The following is a 22080-nucleotide window of genomic DNA, read 5'->3' on the forward strand; positions in this document are numbered from 1 at the left end:
ACAAAACAGTTAATAAAAAAAATAAAAATAATACAAAACATGTATAAAAAAAAAAAACAATCAGACTCGATGGACTACTTGGTATTTTTTCTGCCGTCACTTATCTCTGTTTCTCACTTACCTCCTTTTATGGTTTTCCTTCCTCACTGGCTGAAATTGAAAAATGTTGATTTGTCGCTTCTTTCTCACTAACAAGCAAGCTTCTGATTTTTGAAAGTGAGCAACTAGTCCTTTATCTGCAGTAGCTCCATCCAGGTGACCATTTCTTATGTTGATTTCCCCTGCATGTTGTCAGTGTAGGCCCCAACGCACACACTTTAGTTCTTTACATAAGAAACTAGCCCTCTGCTAACTGCTTGTGAGTGACAATAAGAGGAAAACACATGCTTAGGCCAATCCCACCTATATCCTCTAGCTCTTTACTACACCCCGACATATCCCTTAACAGACACAATGCATATTTGAAGCAGTCACATGGTTACTTGGTGGTGACAAAGTAATTTCAGCCAGTACACTCTTCCACTTGATGCACAAAGGAATCATGGGGGAAGTTTTAAAATAATGGTGTTTCAAATTGCTTATTTAAATTTCTGTTCATACAGGTCATATTGGTTATTGAAAGTTTTATTGTGCCTGGAATTCCATCTTAAAATGAATGCGCAGTCTCCAATGTTTTTTAGATATACACGATATTGTGAAAAGTACTGGGACGCCTGCCTTTACACGCACATGAAATTTAATGGCATCCCATTCTTAGCCCATAGGGTTCAATATTGAGTTGGCCCACCCTTTGCAGCTATACCAGCTTCAATTCCTCTGGGAAGGCTGCCCACAAGATTTGGGAGTGTGTCTATGGGAATGTTTGACCATTCTCCCAGAAGCTCATTTGTGAGGTCAGGCGCTGAAGTTGGACGCGAAGATTCTCTGCTCTAATTTATCCCAAAGGTGTTCTGTCAGGATGAGGCCAGGACTCTGTGCGGGCCAGTCAAGTTCCTTTACCCCAAACTCACTCATCCATGTCTTTACGGACCTTGCTTTGTGCACTGGTCCAAATCATTTGGTGGAGGGGGGATTATGGTGTGGGGCTGTTATTTAGGGGTTGGGCTTGGCCCCTTAGTTCCAGTAAAGGGGACTCTTAAGCATACCAGGACATTTTTCACAATTTCATGCTCCCACCTTTGTGGGAACAGTTTGGGGATGGTCCCTTTTCTGTTCCAACATGACTGTGCACCAGTGCACAAAACAAGGTCCATAAAGACATGGATGAGCGAGTTTGGGGTGGAGGAACTTGACTGGCCTGCACTGAGTCCTGACCTCAACCTGATAGAACACCTCTGGGATGAATTAGTGTGGAGACTGCGAGCTGGGCATTCTCGTTCAACATCAGTGCCTGACCTCACAAATGTGCTTCTGGAAGGATAGTCAAACATTCCTATAGACACACTCCTAAACCTTGTGGACAGCCTTCTCAGAAGATTTCTCAGAAAGGGTGGGCCAACTCAATATTGAACCCTATAGACTAAAGCCTCGTACACACGCAACGATTATCGGCCGACCGATCGGCCGTCTTTTGTCCAGTGTTGTTGTGTTGGTTGAAATGTGCTCTAGACTGCACACGAATTTTCTCGGCCAACAAAAACCAACCTCAGAAGTGATGTCATGTGCTGGTTTACTTTCCGTGTGTTTTTTCTTCTCTGAGCATGCCCAGTCTTGCTCATCAGATTTTTGTCTGCCGAAATCTGTACTGACTGACGGAAAATCGGCCGTTCTGTTGACGGCCAACAAAAATTTTATAGCCTGCACACCAGATTTTGTTTGGCCGAAAAGTCGGAGTCGGTTGTCGAAAGCATCATACTAACAAGCAGAAAATCGGCCGATCGGACGTTGGCCGAAAATTCACGGCCAACTATCGATGCATGTGTACGAGGCTTAAGACTGGGATTCCATTAAAGTTCATGTGTATGTAAAAAGGCAGCGTCCCAATACTTTTGACAATATAGCGTCTGTGTACATTACCACATTACATACATTGGCTCTGCTTTTTGCTTTGCAGTGCTGAGCAATGCTTGTGCTTTCCTGCTTACAATGCAAGTCAACAGTCAGCCAACTAATTACATTCACCGTCTTCTTGATATCTTATCAGCAGTTGTTAGGCAAAGTAATTATTGCAAAATAATTATTATAGAGTGTCTACTTCCTCACCAATCTACAATCTCTGTATTTATTATCATCAACCTAATAAAAAATTGCAGGTACAAGCAAAGAAAAATCAACAATTCTAAATGCTTACTCGCAGTGTTTTCTCTTTGCATTATTGATTTTCAATTCAATTCACTTACAATGCACCTTCAAACTTGGTATAAAATGTGGTTGCTCCAGGAAAAGTAATTCTCTAGCCCAGCCTCTTACCTCAGTAAACCTCATAGCCCTCTCCTTTTCTGGGAGTATCTAATCAGTCTCTGCGCTGGCCCAGCTCCTCTAACCCCCCTTAAGGCTGGGTTCACCTGCATCCAATTCGCATGAGAGGAGAGTGTGACGAGCTCTCAATGGAGCTTGTTCACACATCTCTGGAGCGGCAGCAGAGCGCACTGCGTCCTTGGCTCTATTTCCAGTCCACATTTAGGCAGAAATGGTGAACAGGGACGCACCAGACCCCCTGCTGTGAGCCGCTCCGCAAATAGTGTGAACCCAGCCTTAAGGAGAAGCACAGCAAAGCTTGTTTGGTTGTACTTCTCCTGTGGATCACAGGAGTGCAGATGGTTCTGCACTTCTATGACCCGCTGTCTGCTGATGTCACAGAGCCAGTCTAAGCCAGGGCAAGATCGAGACAATGAAGTCGCGATCCGTCGACATGCCTGGACTGACACTTGGCTCAGCCTCTGAGCGAGCCACTGAGAGCCTTAGCTGGCTGCTCCCGCCCTTTCCACAACCACATGCTCCAGTGAGCAAGGGAGTGTGTGTGTGTGGGGGGGGGGGGGGGGAGCAGACAGCGGTGACTGACAGTCCGATGCTCTATGCCAGGAATCTCCAAACTACGGCCCTCCAGCTGTTGCAGAACTATTTCCCATGAGGCATTTTAAAACTCTTGACATTCACAGACGTAAATAGGCATGATGGAATTTGTAGTTCCTGAACAACAGTGATGTTGTGATGGACAACAATTACAGAAATCTTCCTCCAGCACCTGAATCTGATCTGTCCCTCTCCCTGCTATCAGCTTTTATCTGTTGAGAAAGAGACAGTTGTCCCTCACTAATCCCCTCCCTTGTGTGGGCCCCCCCTCCCAGCACTAGCTCTAATGTTATCTCTGCTCAGGAGTTTATTTGTAACTTTGTTTCTCTCTCTCTGTCTCTCTGATCACTGAGCTCCAACTGCCCAGCCTGTATATTTTTCTCATCTCATCTCATCTTCTTTTTTATTTAACATAGTTTTTTTTTTTTAGATTTAGCAAAAATTATGCGAGTTATGTTATATTTGTGTCTGATAATAGTGATTTTGTTGTAATTTTAGCTAAATATATCTTTAATATTTTCTTGAGGGGGCCCTGCCAGGTAGTCTGTACGGGGTCCCGCAATTTCTAACAGCAGCCCTGGATAGAGGTATGATGGGATTTATAGTTTCACCACAGCCGGTGTGCCAAGGTTGCCTACCCCTGCTATAGAGTATGATTTGAGCGACAGTTCTGTGTCTGCTATGGCTTAAAGTGCATCAAATAATAATCTTATCATGGTAATGTAAATAACATAAGCTCATATTTGCTTTTTTAAGGGTTTTTAAAGTGACACTAAATTGCTTAGAAGAAAAAATGTTCATGTATTGTCAATTCAAAGAAGAACCTTTTATTGTTTTCAGCCTCCTCTAAATTTCTTTTTTAGCTGCTGTGATCTGATTTCCACTTCCAGGGTCTCTACATTTGTTCTCCATGGTCCCACTGTATATAGCAATGTGGCCACCCTCTCTTGCTCTCTCCTGAGATGAACTAGAGACTATGGACTGTGGGATTTGAAGTAAACCTATATACAGTGACCTGCTCATACTTGTAGTGCCCCTAAACAAAAAAGAAAATATATACTGCCCTACTCATGCTCAGGGGTGCCAGCATGAAATATCACCATCCAGTATTGTGTAATATGCTTAGAAAAATCGCCGCTCTCCCAGTCCAGTCTATGTTGTTAACATGTGCAAGATGGCCTCTCACACATGTTACCAACATAGACTGAGCAGATTGTAAGCTCTAAGGAGCAAGGCTCTCTGATTCCTACTGTATTAAAGTGTATTGTATTTGTACTGTCTACCCTCAAGTTGTAAAGCGCTGCGTAAACTGTCGGCGCTATATAAATCCTGTATAATAATAATTAGAATATAGTTATATACACATACATATAAAATAGAAGTGAACCATGTATAGTAATTCTATTTTCCACCAGGTGAGGTCACTGCAGGAGCAGTAAAAGTAGTACATAAAATCAGCTGATTAAGTTATCAGACATTGGAACATAAAATCTACATGTGTATGAATTAAGAAAGAGTGCAGATCCTTACCATAGAGGTAGAGCAATGCCGTAGAGAGAGTTGCATCATTTTCCTGTCCTGTCTATGTGGTTCTTGAAAAGCAGTAGTGTCGGATTTCTCCAGTGCGTCCAGTGAAGTACCTTCTCCGGCTATACGTCTAATGTCAAACCACTCCGCCAGAACAGAAAGCATAAAAATAGATTGATCCATGCGGGGATACAGAAGAATATATATGCAGAAAGCAGTAAAGAAAAAATGTAGTGCAAAAAAAAGTGAAATTTCTATCTTATGAATTGTCTATTTTTCCTAATAAAAGAAAAGACCTTTTTAGTGAACATGCACAGAACTAATAGTGGCTATACACATAAAGATTTGTGATTACTCTAAAGCCCTGTATACACTATGAGAAAATCTGGTAAACCATCTGATGGTTTGCCTCCATGTCTTACAGCAAGTCGGAACCAAGTATAGAAATAATGTACGAACATTCTCGTACAACAAAGGCTTTTTTTTTTTGTTGTTTCTGATCATGCACGATCTTTTATACCTGATATTTCTTGTGCGAAAACGGTACACATTAAACGAAAATCATTCGTTCTGTTCCATTACAAGAAAAACTGTGGCTTTTGTCCCTTCGGAAATTTTCTTCGGAAGGTCAGAAATCGGCTGTCGAAAGTTGTGAACACACTATTAGAAAATCGTACGATCGTTCCTTGGACCAAAATGTTCGTCTGATTTTCTCATAGTGTGCACGGGGCATTAGGCTCTATTCACACCTGAGCGTATCGATTTACTGGCGGTTTTTTAGGCTTTTTTTTAAGCTTTTTATTAGCTTTTTTAAAGTGTTTTAGAAGTGTATTGCAAGTGTTTTACAGCTTTAGACGTTTTTTTGTTTAGCCAATAAGAAAGCACTAGGAGGAGGAGAGGGAGAGGATATTAGGAATTGAGAGCTGTCATTTGAACAGAAAATGCTCGTAAAACGCTCGTAAAAATGCTAGTGAATCGTTCGAATTCGGCGTTTCTTTTGACGTCTATGGGGCCAAAAACGATTGTTATCTGCCAAAAAAAAAAGCTCATGTACTTTTTGAGCTTCAGGCGTTTTGCTTCAGGTGACAGACCACTCAGTCCTGGTTCACATAGGTGCGATGACAGACATCGCATGTGATTCGGAACACACTGCTGTGAAAATCACATGCGATGTCTGTGCAATGCAAATTCAGCCATACAGATTGTATGGCTGAATTTTCAACGCATTCGGACACAACTCGCACCAGAATCGGATCACATGGGTGTTCACTCCTATTCGATCCGAATCGACAGTTTGCACTGCGATATGCGAACTGATCTGGGGGTGTCGTTAACTTTGCATTGATACTCCCAGCGATTCACATGTGGCAGTGTGAACTGCCTACGAGTTGAATGCGATGCGGGAACAGTGGATTCGCAGGTTTCCCGCATCGCATATATGTGAATGGGCACTCAGATGTGAACAGGGGCCATTGAAATGAATGGAATTTGGCTTGTTGAGCATTTTAGAGCTACAAGCTTCAAGCAGAAAATCGCTCAGGTGGGAACAGGGCCTAAGTACAGGCAAATACAAGCAAGTGATTCATCACAGATGAAAATATCAAACGGATGTAACACTTTGTACTGTTCAGCACTCTGCAAACTGAAAATATTAATCAAAAATATTCAGTCATATATCTAAACATCTATTACAAATGATCATTTTTTGGATCTGTATTCGGATCAGTTCTTCCAATACACACAAAAATATATAATTGATTTAAAGCAATCATAAAATTCCACCAATGGCCAATAAACTTGGCAAAGTTAATCAAGGAAGAATCAGTTAAGGCTTCTTTCACACGGTCCGCCTCCGCAGGCGGATCCGTGTTGCTCAGCGGGGATCGATCCGCGATCCCCGCTGAGCCGGGCGGATGACAGCTCCGTCTCCGCTTGCAGAGCGGAGAGGGAGGTGTCTCAGCCCCCGCTGCCCTCTATGGGGGATCGGAGGAGAGCGGACCGCTTGTCCGCTCTCATCAGATCCCCTCCGATCCGATTACTGAACGGATGGAAAAATAGGGTTTCCACCCGTCCAGATTTCAGCACAGGATCGGATGCGGATGGCAGCGGGTGTCAGCGGAGGTGACCTCCGCTGACACCCGCTGCCCCATAGAGCTGCATGGAGGATCCGATCAGATCCGCCTAAAAAATTGACAGGCGGATCTGATCGGACCGCCCGTGTGAAAGAGCCCTAAGAGTGCACTAAACTGATTGAATAAAGGGGTCCTATGTTTGAGATTTGTATTCAGCCTGATCAATTTAGTTGCATTAAACGATCAATCCAATGAGCATGTCAATACGTGTGTGACCACCAAGAACCATTTCACTAGGGAGTAGGAGCTGTGGTCACCATGCCCTTCCAGAACCAGCTTCCTCCTCCTGATTTTGGCACCCCCCCCCCCCGATGACACCACACCAGATCTTGCGCATGTGCAAACCTAGATCTTGGGCCGTAATAGTTTTGCCCAGTCTTTATTACAAAGCTGTGTCCAGCTGTAACATCGGATGTGAATATGCCAGGAGGCTAAGGACAGACAATTTACACATCGTCTCCGCTGGGGCAGAAAAGTCAGAAGTGATGCCAAACTTGGTATCCTTACCCAGTGGCATCACTAGGGTTGGTGTCACCTGGTGCGATAAAACATGGTGTCACCCCCACTCTGGTTCTCTGCTGTCACCCCTGCCACAACCCCCCCCCCCATCGTGATCTCTGGTGTCACCCCCACCACCACATAGCCTCCCCACCCCCAGGCTCTTTGGTGTCAACCCTGACATCCCCCCCTGGGATGGGGATGACACCATCGTGGTCAGATATGAGTTCCACACCCCCTAGTGACGCCACTATCCTTACCCATTCTAAATGTAGACCTGTAGAATGTAATACACATGTCATGTATGGACTATAAGGGGAAGAAAACCATCATAGATACCTGCGTCCTATAAATGAGGCAGCTTGTAGATCAGAGACGTGGAAAGCCTGAAAATCCTTTCATTTGGTCAGGGCTGACTGCATTATCATGAGTTTCTTCAGCTCAAGCCTCACGCTGGCTGTTGTAACCTCCCCCTGCCCTTTCCCAATTTCTCTTGCAAAGTTTCCAAGATCCCACCTACAGCCCTCCCGTCCTTCTTAGCCCCCTGTAGAGTTGTGCAAGGATCACATTTAGGTTATCCAAAGTAAATAGAATTTTTGGAGCTGACAGCTATTCAAATATAGTATCAACAATCTGTGTATGCACAGTGCTAATTTCAAGATCTGTTTGGAGTTATCCACAAGAGGTTTGGCAAATACAATTGCTTATCTTGGCCTTGGTAGATTAAAGAAACAACAGCATTCTGTCATGCCTAACACTTTGTATATCAAGACCAGGAACATACAGGAGAACACTATCTTAATGATATTTAGTAGGCTAAAGCCCTATATATCAAAAAAACAACTGCCATTTTTTTTTAACCCCTTCCCACACACTCCCAGGGGCCCTTTACCACGTGGAGGCTTTCCTGATTACCTGATCACCATGAGTGGCTCTCAAATACAGGTGGTCCCCAGGCTACAAACATTCGACTTACAAATGACTCCTGTAAGAGTTCTCATGGGAAAAAGGTGTCTCCACTGAAGCTTTATCACCAATCCTCGATTCCACAACAACTCAAAATTTTCAAAAGCCAATTATCACAGAGATAGAAAGTGAGGTGAAATCTTCTGAGCAGAGGCACAAACAGCAAAACAAATGTTACAGGGGTATTAGCCCTTCCCTATGTTATAAAAAAAACGTAAAAATTATTCTTTTGGCTGGAGCTACACCTAAAAAATGTTCCCACTTACAAAAAATGTGACTTAAGAACAAAGCTACAGTCCCTAACTTGTTTGTCACCCAGGGACCACCTGTACATACAAAGACTGGGGACTGTGGTGACAGCTAGGTTACTGTGCTGGGAGAACAGTGAGCACACTCCTAAAAGAACATTTTTAGGATATTCATTTCTAATATTTACATTTCTATTCTCCATTATAATTTTATTTTTTCTTTCTTTATTTGGTATCACATAGTCCCAATTCCCCCCATGTCCCTCTGTGGACTTTTCACCACAGTGAGCACACTCTCAGCACAGAAACCTCCGCCACTGTGCTGTCGTACTATCCCTTAGCTGATAGCCAGTTAACAAAACAGACAGAAATAGCTTTGTGTTTTATTCCAAAACTGAATTTACTTCTATCAATAGTTCTGTAAACTGCAATACAATCAGAGAGACTTAGAATTACAATTATGTATTACATGTGACACTTTGCTAATAAGCACAACATTAAACATTACTATGCAGAAAGCTTATATTAAAATGATATATCAAACACACAACAATGCAGTCCAAGTGTAAAATGAACCTTGGGAAATAATAAATAGACTTACAGGTATTTGTGTATCTAGGGGCAAATATGGAGATCTTCACTTGTCTGCATCAGAACTAAATGGCTTCTGTATCTGAGGTAAAATCGTTATGTCGTAACCAAGGTGAAAACGTTATGTTGTTCAAAAAGAAACTTTATTAACAAAGGCAAGCCTTTCTGTTTCTTCCTGTGAGGAACTGAACTGCAATTGCAATAGGCAACCACCAGGTGTCCTCAAAATGAAAATCCTATAGACAATCCTATAATAGACAGCACACTCCCCGCCTGGTATAAATATATACCACTACTATATAATCTATGAATTACTGTACTATTCCAACAGGTGACTCTATCTTTTGGACAAAAACAATCAAATCTGAGACAGGCCTGAGATATACTTTAGCAGTTCCTTGTTTAATGATCTTGACCTCTACTTTGCGAATTTTACCGTCACTGCTGGAAACGGTCTTCATGACAAGACCCATTGGCCAATAATTGCGCTTTGCTTGAGGGTCTTTCAACAACACAAGATCTCCTTCTTCAACATTTGGTTTCTCCTCTTTCCACTTTCTTCTAGTTTGGAGTGATGATAAATACTCTTGCCTCCAATGTTTCCAAAAGGTGTCAGCAAGGTTCTGATCTTGCTTCCACTGACACTTGTAAAGATCTTTTAGGGTGAACTCACCAGGAGGAGCTGATATTGTATACGTTTTTTGAGTCAAGAGCATTGCTGGCGAAAGAATTTCAGGTCTCTTAGGGTCTGTTGAAATGGAAACCAATGGTCTAGAGTTCATTATAGCTGTAACTTCAGCCATCAGGGTAGTAAGCACATCATGTGACAGTCAAATGTTTTCATTTTGCATCACCATTGAGTCTAGAATACGCCTAGCAATACCAATCATTCTCTCCCACACTCCTCCCATATGACATGAGTGGGGAGCATTAAAGGTCCAAGTGCATCCCTGACCCAGTAGGTACTTTTGGATCTCCGGATCTTCTGAGTTAATTTGTAGTTCTTTGCAGGCTCCTACAAAGTTTGTCCCTTGGTCCGATCGGAATTGCATGACTCGTCCACGAAGAGACAAAAATCTTCTCAAGGCATTAAAAAAACTTGAAGATGACATGGATTAAATCACCTCCAAATGAACTGCTCTAGTATTTAAACAAGTGAACAATATAGCCCATCTCTTACTCACGGCAGGGTGTCCTCTAGTATAATGAGACAATACATTCCGGGGCCCAAAAACGTCGAGCCCTACATGTGAGAATGGAGTAGCTACAGTGGAAGCATCAGAAAAAACATGTACCTCCCTTCGTACTGTGGAAGACAGCGACACTGGGGCATATGATCTGGGAATACTGAGATCTTCCAATTTAGTCAAATCTTCTCTCCATGTCATCCACTGAGCTTCTCGATCTGGTGAGAGTGGGAAATCCCAGTTACACTGATCTACTGAGAGCTCCCTAACTAAGATTTTGCCTTGTATCGTGACTAGGGCTGCAAATCCAAGTGGGTCATAACAACTGTTTACTGTGGCCAGGATACCTCTTCGCGTGAATGGCCTTACTTCTCTGGATACTTGAAAGGTAAAACTGTCAGTCTGTAGATTCCAACTCACTACTAAGCTCAGTTGAAGTGGCAGAAGGTCAACACCTACAACAAGATCCTTTAGATCTTTAGCTCTGTCATCTTTGTGTAGCTTTAGATTTGATTCTGCAAGCATCTCCCTGGCCCTTTGCAGAAGACTGACTGCTTCAGCTTCAGTAGGCAAAGAAGTGAGTCCATCATCTATGTAAAAATGTCTTAAGATAAACTCTTTTACATCTTCACCATACTTACACTCTCCCTGCTTAGTTATTTGTCTTAGACCAAAGACAAAGGCTTTGGAAAGGCTGTTTCCAAAGACATGCACTTTCATTCTGAACTCTGTAATTTCTTTGTTACAGTCGTTGTCTCGAAACCAAAGAAACCTTAAGAAGTTGCGATGATCTTCTCTAACTGTGAAACAGTAAAACATATGCTGTACATCAGTAGTAACTGCAACTTGCTCTTTGTGGAAACGCAGAACACTGAAAGATTGTATTAACATGCCTTATTATATTTCATATATATTTCAGCTTATGCCCATTCTATGATGGAATGTGGGCCCTTGCATTTACATAGTAACGAGCCAGGCTAACACTCATTCATACAACCCTGGACATCAGACAGCTGTATTTTGCATTTAGACGACATGTTAAACACCTTTCCATTCATTCATTTGGACACTTGACAAAGTTAAGTCTGCGCATAGAGATTACTGACACCACCTAAACACATTTGACAATTGCTTACATTAACACATGACAGCTGAATACAGACAGAGCGACTCGTCCCACAAAACACAGATTCAGATACAAGAACACCTCATATTGACACAGATGCATAGCAAAAACAAAAGCCTTTTCATGTACTGTTCTGTAAGATATGTGCTATTGTTAATTTGACTGATGAATTGTAGCCAGTTTGGAGCAGTCTTTCCCGCTCAAAACTTGCCTTTAAATATGAGCTAAACTTGCAATAAAATCAGTTGTGTCTGCGCTAAGTTTGAGTGCTATGTGTCGTCACAACTCCTGGCCGGATGAGGGAAAATTCACTATCTAGGGGGGGTTAGCAACTGAAGGGCCGTATATCATCGTGAAATTGCCTCCTGACGTGATTTGAGCTAACAGTTTTGGTGTCAGAAAAGTGGGATCTGCCATAACACAGTATGGGGTAAGTAATTATAGTTTTTATTATTATTATTACCACCCTATACTGTCAAGAGCAGATAAACGGTACCCAGTTAACCGCTAATTTTAGCACCTCCCAGGAATCTGAAATTCCTAAAGAAAGATGGGGTCTCATATCCCAGGGTCTGAAACCCAAAAGATAAGATGGGGTCTGATATCCCAGGGTCTGAAACCCATTTACAAAGCAGTACTGTGTGTGATAGTGAATTCTCCCTCTAAAACTTGTATATTTGTATAGACATTTAAGTGTATTTTTAGTCGATATAAGATTGCATGCCATTGTATAGATGTATGTGGAGAGTGTATGTGATATTAAGATGAGCTTGAAGGTATAAACTTGCCCACCCAGGATAGTTAACAGAAAACCATAAAATTGGATGTATATAAATCTGATTAGAAAGAAGCAGGAAACCACATAAGTTGGGAAACTAGGTTTTCCAATAAAGTCTAAATACTGACCTCACCATCCCTATATATATATATATATATATATATATATATATATATATATATATAAACCTTCAAACTCAGCTGATCTCACTTTGTATTCTGAGCTTAGATAATGGGCAATTCTCAAGGTAAGGAGAATCTCAAAGGAAAAAAAAAAAATGATGAAATTTACGTTTGGGAAAATTGTATGAAAATTGTATCGTGTATGGGCAACCTTAGATCCATGAATCGTTATGTTGTGTTCGTTTTAACACTGTTCCTAAAGGTGCTGTATCAGCAAAGCATTTCATAACACTGAATGAATACTGGTTGCATAATAATTTGTTTTGTGTTTATTACTTATGTTTTAAAGTGATGTGATTTTGCCACGAGTACAACAAAAAAAAAAAAAAAAGGTAACAAATCCGTACTATGATGGTCATGGCAGCTTTTAGATACAAGAAAATATATTTGGTGTGTAAAGTGTGACCTTAAGGACTAAAATTGTATTTCTATCCTTAAAAATCGTAAGCAATTTTGAACTTTTATCATTGAGGTTTTGTGTCACCGACTTTTCTTTCTTTATCACTGACTTTTTAAAAAAAAAATATATATATATTTTCTGGTGCCTTTTTAGCAAACAAACCCCCCCCTCCCCCCTCTCCTGTCTGTGACACAGGTAACTGCAAAAGGGACTGTAAACAGTTGTATTGTCATACAAATTAACTATCAGTGTTGCTTTTGTAGAAAAAAAAACAGTTTTGAAGGATGTTCCAAATGGGTGAGAAGAATGGTGATGGTGACGTATGGGTTCTTGTATCCAAATGGGAAATTGCTAATGTTTATTTTTGAGCTGCTCATTTTTTAACCATGGTGAACAATAATAATTTTTTTTTCTTTAAGCTTATGGTATACCATAACATAAAAAAAATATAGAAATCCACGTTGTAATAATTAATTTGACGTCAACAAATTTTGGTATTAGAGAAGTGCACTGTTAGGAAGGAAAATGTTTGACATGCTTACTGTATGCTAAATTCCTCTAACCGTTGGTTTATTTTTAGGAGTAAAAGTAAAATGTTTTGTTACTGAATTTTTCTTGATGCTTATTTCTCAGACAAATTTAATGTGAGACTTTCAGAACAGAGGACGATCACAGCCTTCAACGACAACTCAACCTTATGGGAGTATTGTTTACAAATTGTTTTTTTCTGATTGATTAGACTGTTTTTATTGGGTGTCAGATATTTGATGTGTTCTAATTTGACATATATGAGCTCTGGCATTAATGAGGTGCTATGCTTTAGATAATTAAGTATCTCTTATAAAGTTTTCTTTTAGGATATTGTGAAAAAAAAAAAAAATAGGATGGAATTGGATGACTTGTTGATAGTGTGCTAAGAATTATAATGAATTTATGTCAGCGTTACTATTTGGTGTTGAAAGATTTAAAAAAAAAAACTTTAAAGGCAAGGTAACCTCCTGCGGTGAATTCAATTAGTTGCCAAGCCATCTCTTTTCATTCTAAGGTGACTCATTGCCCAGGCTTTTGCATATAAATGGTCCTTTAAGTCAGATCCTGTGTCTCCAAAGCTATTTGGTTTCAATTTCCTGTTCGGTGTCACCGAGCAATTGTGCAAACCCGTATAAATTTATGTTTGCATGAGTACTTACTTCTAGCTGTTTTGTGTGTCTCTATGTGTCCATGTACACAAGACAGCTTGAATTTTACTCCCTGCTGCTCAGTGATCACAGCATCTTAGCCATGCAAGGGATTCTCAGTTCTAGGTAGCTGCCTGCTTGGGTGAGTCAGAGGATTGCAAGCTAACCCATCTCCACCTTTGGAGGAATACAAGGCAGTTCAACCCCTCCAAGGGCCCTCACCATTGTTGCATGTGTGGACATGCTGTGTTCTCACAAAATAGTGCCATTAGGTATCCTTCCTGTCTTAAAATTACCTGCCTTCCTGTAGGCCCTAAACCCCAGTGCTGAATGGTTCTTAATAGCATTTATTTTGCCGCCTGCCTGTAAGGGCAGAAGCCCAGTGCCGCAATATACTCCTGCCATTCTTGTAAAACTTGTATTCTTGTCTCTGTATTCTTGCTGAAGTCAGAATGACTCCAGACCAAGTACCAAGCGATCTCCCTTTGAAATTTTGATGGGGAGACCCGTCCCAACCCCATAAGTCAATTTATTCTCATATCTAGAGATTTTGCAAGAGGAATATGTGGCAGAATTAATTGAAAAAAATTAAACAGTGATTATGGTGATATTTCTCTCTCGTTTCGTTTGCCAACAGGTGCACCAACCCACCCATTCAAGCCTGGAGACAGACGGAAGCCTCACCCCTGGACCCCACAACTGCGGACCGGAGATTGTGACGAGCACCAGACTAATTCCAGCTGGATCCAGACAGACGGAAGCCCCACCCCTGGACCCCACAACTGCGGACCGGAGATTGTGACGAGCACCAGATGAATTCCAGTTGGATCCAGACAGACGGAAGCCCCACCCCTTGACCCCACAACTGCGGACCGGAGATTGTGATGAGCACCAGACGAATTCCAGTTGGATCCAGACAGACGCATTGGTACAATGCCAATGGACACCCCTACTCCTGGAAGACTTTGCATTCGTACAACAGTGGAACTCTTTGTAGCAAGCTTAGCAATAGTAGCCACTATCTGGTTACTTGCAACATGTGCTCACCACCCCGAGAACCTCTCCTCATTTTGCCCTTGCTCACCCCAGGAAAAGAGAGGGACACGAGACATTCATGTCTCCACTTTACAGTTGAAGTCAAGCCTATTGGACACAAAGGACATTGTTTTACATTGTAGCCGCCAGGGACTTAGTCTGCCCGCTCTGATGACACGAGGGTCGAAAGGGAATTTTTTCCTCCCATTGAATGTGGGGGTTTATTTTTGCCCTTTCCTGGCAAAGGCTTTAGGAGATGTTGAAAATTCACATGCTATAGTCAACAGGTGGTATGTGCTGCCAGGGTCTATTTGTAGTGACTTTATTGCCATAATATGGAGTTGGATTTTTCAGGCCATGGATTCTTGCAAGCTATGACCCTCCCCATTGAACATGTCTGTTTTTGATTTGATAGAATTCTAAGAAGTTATATCCCTATGTGCACACAACCAAGTCACCAGCCTACATACACTTTAGAATATAATATCACCTGTTCTATGCAAGTCAGTTACCAATAATATGACATGCACTCATACAAGAACACAACCCAGGTATGTCAAGAATGTCCAGCTCATTCATAGTTGGACATATATCCCAGGAGGGCACATAGTGCTATTCACAGACTCTAAGTGATCCCACCGTTATGAATAAAGTTGGGATCAAAGGTTGGGTTGAAAGATTGTATTAACATGCCTTATTATATTTCATATAGTAGGTCCACAATGTCAATTGGCAGGTCTGTGCGGGAAAATCTCAGACCAAACAGGAATAAACATAACCGCCAATCACGTTTAACTTCCGTAAAACTAAGAGGGGTATATGCTAATGCCAGGAGCCTAGCTAATAAAATGGATGAGTTGGAAATGTTAGTACATGAGGAGGACATAGACCTTGTGGGAATAACAGAGACTTGGTTCGACCCCTCACATGACTGGCTGGCCAATATCCAAGGGTATTCGGTGTACCGGAAGGACAGGGTAGGAAAAAGAGGGGGAGGGGTATGTCTCTATGTCAAGAACAATATAAAGGTGATAGAAAGGAGTGACATTACGGATGGGATGAGCATGGATTTAGAATCTGTGTGGGTTGAACTCCATAGGGAAGGAGAAAAGGGGAAAGTAATTGTGGGGGTTTGCTATAGGCCACCTAACCAAGGGGAGGAGGTAGAGCTGGAATTTTTAGCACTAATGGGTAAAGTGGCAAAATTGGGATCTGTCATCGTATTGGGGGACTTCAATTATCCCGACATTGACTGGGAAGAGGGGACTGCACACTCACAGAAGGCCCGTCTATTCATGGAAACCTTACTGGATAATTACATGTCACAGTTGGTGGATTCCCCTACCAGAGAAAACGCAGTCCTGGATCTATTGCTCACTAATGACCCAGACATAATCTCGGAGGTAGGAGTCCAGGACAACCTGGGCTCTAGCGATCACAGGATGATCACATTTAGTGTAAATAACAATATAACAAGGCAAGTGGGGAACATAAGAACCCTAAACTTCAGAAGGGCAAACTTTCCAAAATTGTAATCATTGATGGAAAGGGTAAACTGGGACCAAACCCTGGGATCCCTGACCACAGAGGAAAAATGGGAATGCTTTAGGAACATATTAGGCAAAGGCATCTTGCAGTGCATTCCTATGGGAAATAAATTTAGAAGAGACAAAGCCAAACCTGGCTGGCTAAACTGTAGCGTCAAAAAACTTATTAGGGGGAAAAAATTGGCCTTCAAGAAGTATAAATCAGAGGGCACAGTATCGGCTTTCGAGCAATACAAGGAGGCAAATAAGAAAAGTAAACAAGAAATCAAGATGGCTAAAATCAACTTTGAGAGACAAATAGCAGAGGATAGTAAAAAAAAACCCAAAGAAATTCTTTAAATATATCAACAGCAAAAAAACTAAGGCAGAGCATATTGCACACATAATTAACAATGATGGGAGGATGGTTACAGAGGACACTGAAAAAGCAACCGTGCTGAATGCTTTTTTCTCGTCAGTCTTTACACAGGAAAAGGAGGGGTACACTGACCATGACTGTATGGTTAGTAGTAATACACAGGACTTGCCACTATGGCTAACAGAGGGGGAAATCAGGGAAAGGCTGGATAAACTTAACACAAACAAATCACCAGGACCGGATGGCATACATCCGAGAGTACTCAAGGAACTCAGTAAAGTTATATCGAGACCACTGTTCCTGATCTTTGCTGACAGTATTAGGACAGGAGGTGTACCAGGGGATTGGAAGAAAGCTAACGTGATTCCAATATTCAAAAAGGGCCAGAGGCATATCCCGGGAAATTATAGGCCTGTCAGTTTGACATCAGTAGTATGTAAACTTCTGGAGGGGATGATAAGGGACTATATCGTAGAGTTTGCTAAAGACAACAACATCATCAGCAGTAATCAGCACGGGTTTACAAATGGGCGTTCTTGTCAAACCAATCTCCTAACATTCTACGAGGAGGTGAGCTGTGAGCTAGATAGGGGGAGACCAGTGGATGTGGTGTACTTGGATTTCGCTAAGGCGTTTGATACAGTTCCCCACAAGCGCTTAATTTATAAAATAAGGTCTGCAGGTATCGATAGCAGGGTTTGCTCTTGGATACGGAACTGGCTAAAAAGGCGTGTCCAAAGGGTAGTAATAAACAGCGCATACTCAGACTGGTCTGAGGTGGTAAGCGGGGTCCCCCAAGGCTCAGTCTTGGGACCAACCTTGTTCAATTTATTCATAAACAACATTGAGGTCGGGATCAGTAGTTCGATATCAGTTTTTGCAGATGACACAAAATTGGGCAGGGCAATAACTTCACAACATGAAGCAGATATCCTACAGAATGACCTGGACAAAATAACGGAGTGGGCAACGACATAGCAAATGAGGTTTAACGTGGAGAAGTGTAAGGTTTTGCACTTGGGGACTAAAAACATAAAAACACAATACACGTTAGGAGGGGAGCCCTTGGGGGAATCAAAAATGGAGAAGGATCTGGGAGTCTTGGTTGATGATAGATTAGGAAACAGCATGCAATGTCAAGCGGCAGCTACCAAAGCCAGCAGAACATTAGCATGCATAAAGAAAGGGATGCATTCCAGAGATAAGACTATAATCCTTCCACTTTATAAAACTCTGGTCCGACCGCATCTGGAGTATTCCGTCCAGTTCTGGTCACCAGTCCTCAGGAGGGATGTGTTGGAGCTGGAGAGAGTCCAGAGAAGGGCAACTAAACTAATTAGGGGATTGGAGGACCTTGACTATGAAGAGCGTCTACAATCGCTCGATTTATTCTCCCTGGAGAAGAGACGTCTGAGGGGAGACATGATAGCAATTTATAAATATCTTAATGGGGATCCCAGCTTAGAAAAAAAGCTGTTCATTCGAAGGGATTGCATGAGGACTGGAGGGCATACAATGCGATTAGAGGAGAAGCGTTTTAACCTCAGGCAACGCGGGGGGTTCTTTACTGTTAGGGCAACAAGATTGTGGAATTCTCTACCACAAGAGGTGGTTTCTGCGGGTAGTATGGTGGCTTTCAAAAGACTCTTAGACTTACATCTCAAGGATCAGAACATTCAGGGGTATGTGAGATGATTACAGCCACACACACCTACACAGGTTGAACTAGATGGACTATTGTCTTTATTCAACCTCACCTACTATGTAACTATGTAACTATATATATTTCAGCTTATGCCCATTCTATGATGGAATGTGGGCCCTTGCATTTACATAGTAACGAGCCAGGCTAACACTCATTCATACAACCCTGGACATCAGACAGCTGTATTTTGCATTTAGACGACACGTTAAACACCTTTCCATTCATTCATTTGGACACTTGACAAAGTTAAGTCTGCACATAGAGATTACTGACACCACCTAAACACATTTGACAATTGCTTACATTAACACATGACAGCTGAATACAGACAGAGCGACTCATCCCACAAAACACAGATTTAGATACAAGAACACCTCATCCCTCCAATGGTGGGGGAGGTTCTGCTTTGTTATTGTCAAAGATCTTCCGCATAAACCTCACAAAATGTTCTTGTAACTCAGGTTTTTTTTTCAAGAGAACGTTGTAGAGCCAGGAATCTTTTTTGTGTTTGCTTTATATTGTTTGGCAGTCTAGGACGTGGCCAGTGAAATGGTAGGGGTGCTACTGTAACGCTCCTGCGTTTTTGTTATAGGCTGGATTTGCAGCTGCAAAATCTCCACGCAGTAGAGATGTGTTGAATACCAGATCCAACTCTCCAGGACTCATCACCGTGGGCCTGTCAGCTTCAACATACAGATATATACACACTCAATGAGATGTATATGATAGTATGAAGGTGATGTGCTGAAGGGACAGGTGTGAACAGTGACAAGGATGGTAAGCACTTGATAGGTTTGTACAGGAGAGTTCAAGATGGTATTTAGGAATGCAGATAGGTTAGTATCGAGTATGCTAACAGGTGGTGAGGACAGCAGATGACAAATACAGGATAGACTAACCCAGTGCAAGGATAGATAGTAGTAGACAGGAGAACTAGCAATCTATGCAGCAGTGCAGATGATAGATGGTAGTAGACAGGAGAGCTAGCAATCTATGCAGCAGTGCAGATGATAGATGGTAGTAGTCTCAAGAGCTAGCAATCTATGTAACAGTGCAGATGATAGGATAGTATGGATAGGTAGTAACAGTCCTTAATGCAATAGTAGTAGTGTAAGTTATGGAGGTTTCCCCTGCGGGGTACTTATTACTATAGTATAGTAGTAGAAGGGTCCGGTGATGAGGAAGTGATCCAGTAGCGAGATACAGGGATCAGTAGCGAGGTTCGGGTCTGAGGAAGTGATCCTGGTAGCGAGATACAGGGATCTGTAGCGAGGTTCCACAGCGAGACACGCTTGTAAGCATAGATGCAAGGCAGGTTGAACGAACATGTGAGTGAGAACGCTCTGCGGCGCTCAGTGATGACAGCATCGGTCTTAAAGGTGTATGCGCACCTACCAGAAGAGAATGGTGGGACGCATACACGGAATGGAAAGTGGAATAAGGGTACCAGAGGTACCAGAACATTACAGCTACACAGTAATTTTATTCATTAACAAACATCTCTTTATCAACTATATCAAGGAACATTCTATCTTCAATAGACATAGCAGATTTTTCATCATTTAAAGTTCTAACAAACACGTTATTACCTAAACTGTCTACACTGTTAGTTGCAGTTCCTAAATTGCATAGTGAGAGGGTGTGTTGCTGTTGTTTGCTAGTATTCAAAATATCTTTAACCTGCATATAGCTAGTGCAAGAGCTGAATAGAGAAGTGCATCCACTAGGCAGCACATTTGTCTTAAAAGAGTTCACAGCTACTGATCTATGAATTCCTCTTAAGAAAATTTCCCCAACTATAACCCAACCTAAATCTAAACATTGTGCATAAGGTGTGTTATGGAGCCCATTAATCTGCTCACGTACCTTGTGCACCCTTAGGATATCCCTTCCTAGCAAGAGAAGAATTTGGGCCTTAGGATCAAGTTCTTGGATCTTGTCTTTTAAGGATTTCAGATGAGAGAAATGCTGTGTAACCTTAGGTGTTGGAATTTCTGACCTGTCATCAGGTATCATGTCACATTCAATGAGTGTGGGAAGTTCTATGTGTTTTTGCCTATCAATAGACTGAACAGTGAAGTTGGATGCCCTACGCCCTGTTTTTTCCATAACGCATGAGCATGTTTTTAGAGTGTAGGACAGTGTTTCACCACTAATGTTAAACATATCAAAGAACTCTGATTTGGCTAATGACCGATTACCTTGATCATCTAACACTGCATACATTTTCACTGCACACTCAGGTTTGTTAGAGGGATACACAGTCACTAAACAAATCTTGGAACATGATCTGGGCCTTGTCCCTTGCGCGCATACCTCTGTACTCTTGGATACAATAGTGGATGGGGTAGCTTCAGCTTTCTCCCCACCTTGCTCTTTTCCAGTTATAAGAGTCTCTGCTGCCCAGGGGGCTGGACCTGGATGCAATGCTGAGATATGCTGGTCACTGTTACATTCTCTGCATCTTATGTTAGCTTGGCAATCTTTAGCAAAATGTTTGGTGGACGCCCAGCATCTAAAGCAGATACCATTTTCTTTCAGGTAAGCTTTATGTTCATCAATGTGCTTGCTTCTGAACCCACGGCACTTTGACAGTGGGTGTGGTTTATTATGAATTGGACATGGACTGTCCGGTTCCATGGATTTCTTTTCATGGCTGCTTTCTTGTGGAGTCCAATTAGTGGATGACACCTCCGTCTTTCTGACTGACACTGAGGGTCTGTTGCCATACCTTGCTCCTGTCTTCTATGTATTTTCTGTAATTTGGTTGCTGCATGTTGATAATATGAAGCTCGGTTCATTTCTAGTCTTGGCTTGGTTAACAATAAATCCAGTGAAGAAACTGAATGGTGGGGAAGAGACATGATGATCTTCTTTATACTTGGAGCCTTGGGAAATCCACTTTTATTGCAGACTATATGGGAGCTTTTCAATTATTGGTTTAATCCCACGAGCTGTGTCCAGGTATGCCAGTCTCGGCAAGTAGCCTCCAGACTTCGCTGCATCTACTTCCATCAACATGTCACCAAGTTCTCTTAACTTTAGATTGTCTTTGTTAGAGATTCTGGGGAATTTTTCTAGTTTCTTTAACAGAGCATTTTCAATGACTTTAGGGCTGCCATAACAGTCTTCTAATCTCTGCCATACCATTTTAACGCCAGCATTTGGATTTTTAACATGCACTGATCTGATTCTTTTGGCCTGTTGAGATGACTCTGGCCCAAGCCACTTTGTCAGCAAATCAAGCTCTTCTCTGGATGTAAGATTGAGATCTCTGGTTATGCCTCGGAATGATGTCTTCCATGTCCAATAGTTCTCTGGGTGATCATCAAATGTTAGTAGCTCTGTACTCACTAACTCTCGATGAATAAGGTGCTTTGCTAGATCAGTGGTCTCTGAAGTTCCTAATGTGCCATCTCTGAAAGAGGATGCACGATAATCCATGTTATGGGATGGATGTTGTATATTTGCATAATCTCTGCTTTCTTGGATGCTCACCCTTGGTGTTGGGACATTGTCAGTATAGGTGTGCAATTCAGGCATATTTGGAGTGGATTGAAGCTTTGAAGTTGTGCTGGAGATAGGAACAAATTATGTTATATTTTGTTCC

General features: G+C 41.9%; 1 protein-coding gene across 1 annotated transcript in view; it reads right to left on the minus strand.

Moving 5' to 3' along the window:
- CNDP2 (carnosine dipeptidase 2) overlaps positions 1 to 22080 on the minus strand; it is a 222344-nt gene that overhangs the window by 114814 nt on the left and 85450 nt on the right. The window contains exons 13-16 of the mRNA XM_082258975.1: positions 21422 to 22044; positions 21202 to 21312; positions 10270 to 10961; positions 4543 to 4683 (exon numbers count right to left, since the gene is read on the minus strand). Of these exons, the coding sequence (XP_082115101.1) occupies positions 4543 to 4683; positions 10270 to 10961; positions 21202 to 21312; positions 21422 to 22044 (1567 nt within the window). The remainder of the gene's footprint in view (positions 1 to 4542; positions 4684 to 10269; positions 10962 to 21201; positions 21313 to 21421; positions 22045 to 22080) is intronic.

The sequence above is a fragment of the Pelophylax lessonae genome (assembly GCF_965119305.1).
Source record: "Pelophylax lessonae genome assembly, chromosome: 5".
NCBI classification, from domain to species: domain Eukaryota; kingdom Metazoa; phylum Chordata; class Amphibia; order Anura; family Ranidae; genus Pelophylax; species Pelophylax lessonae.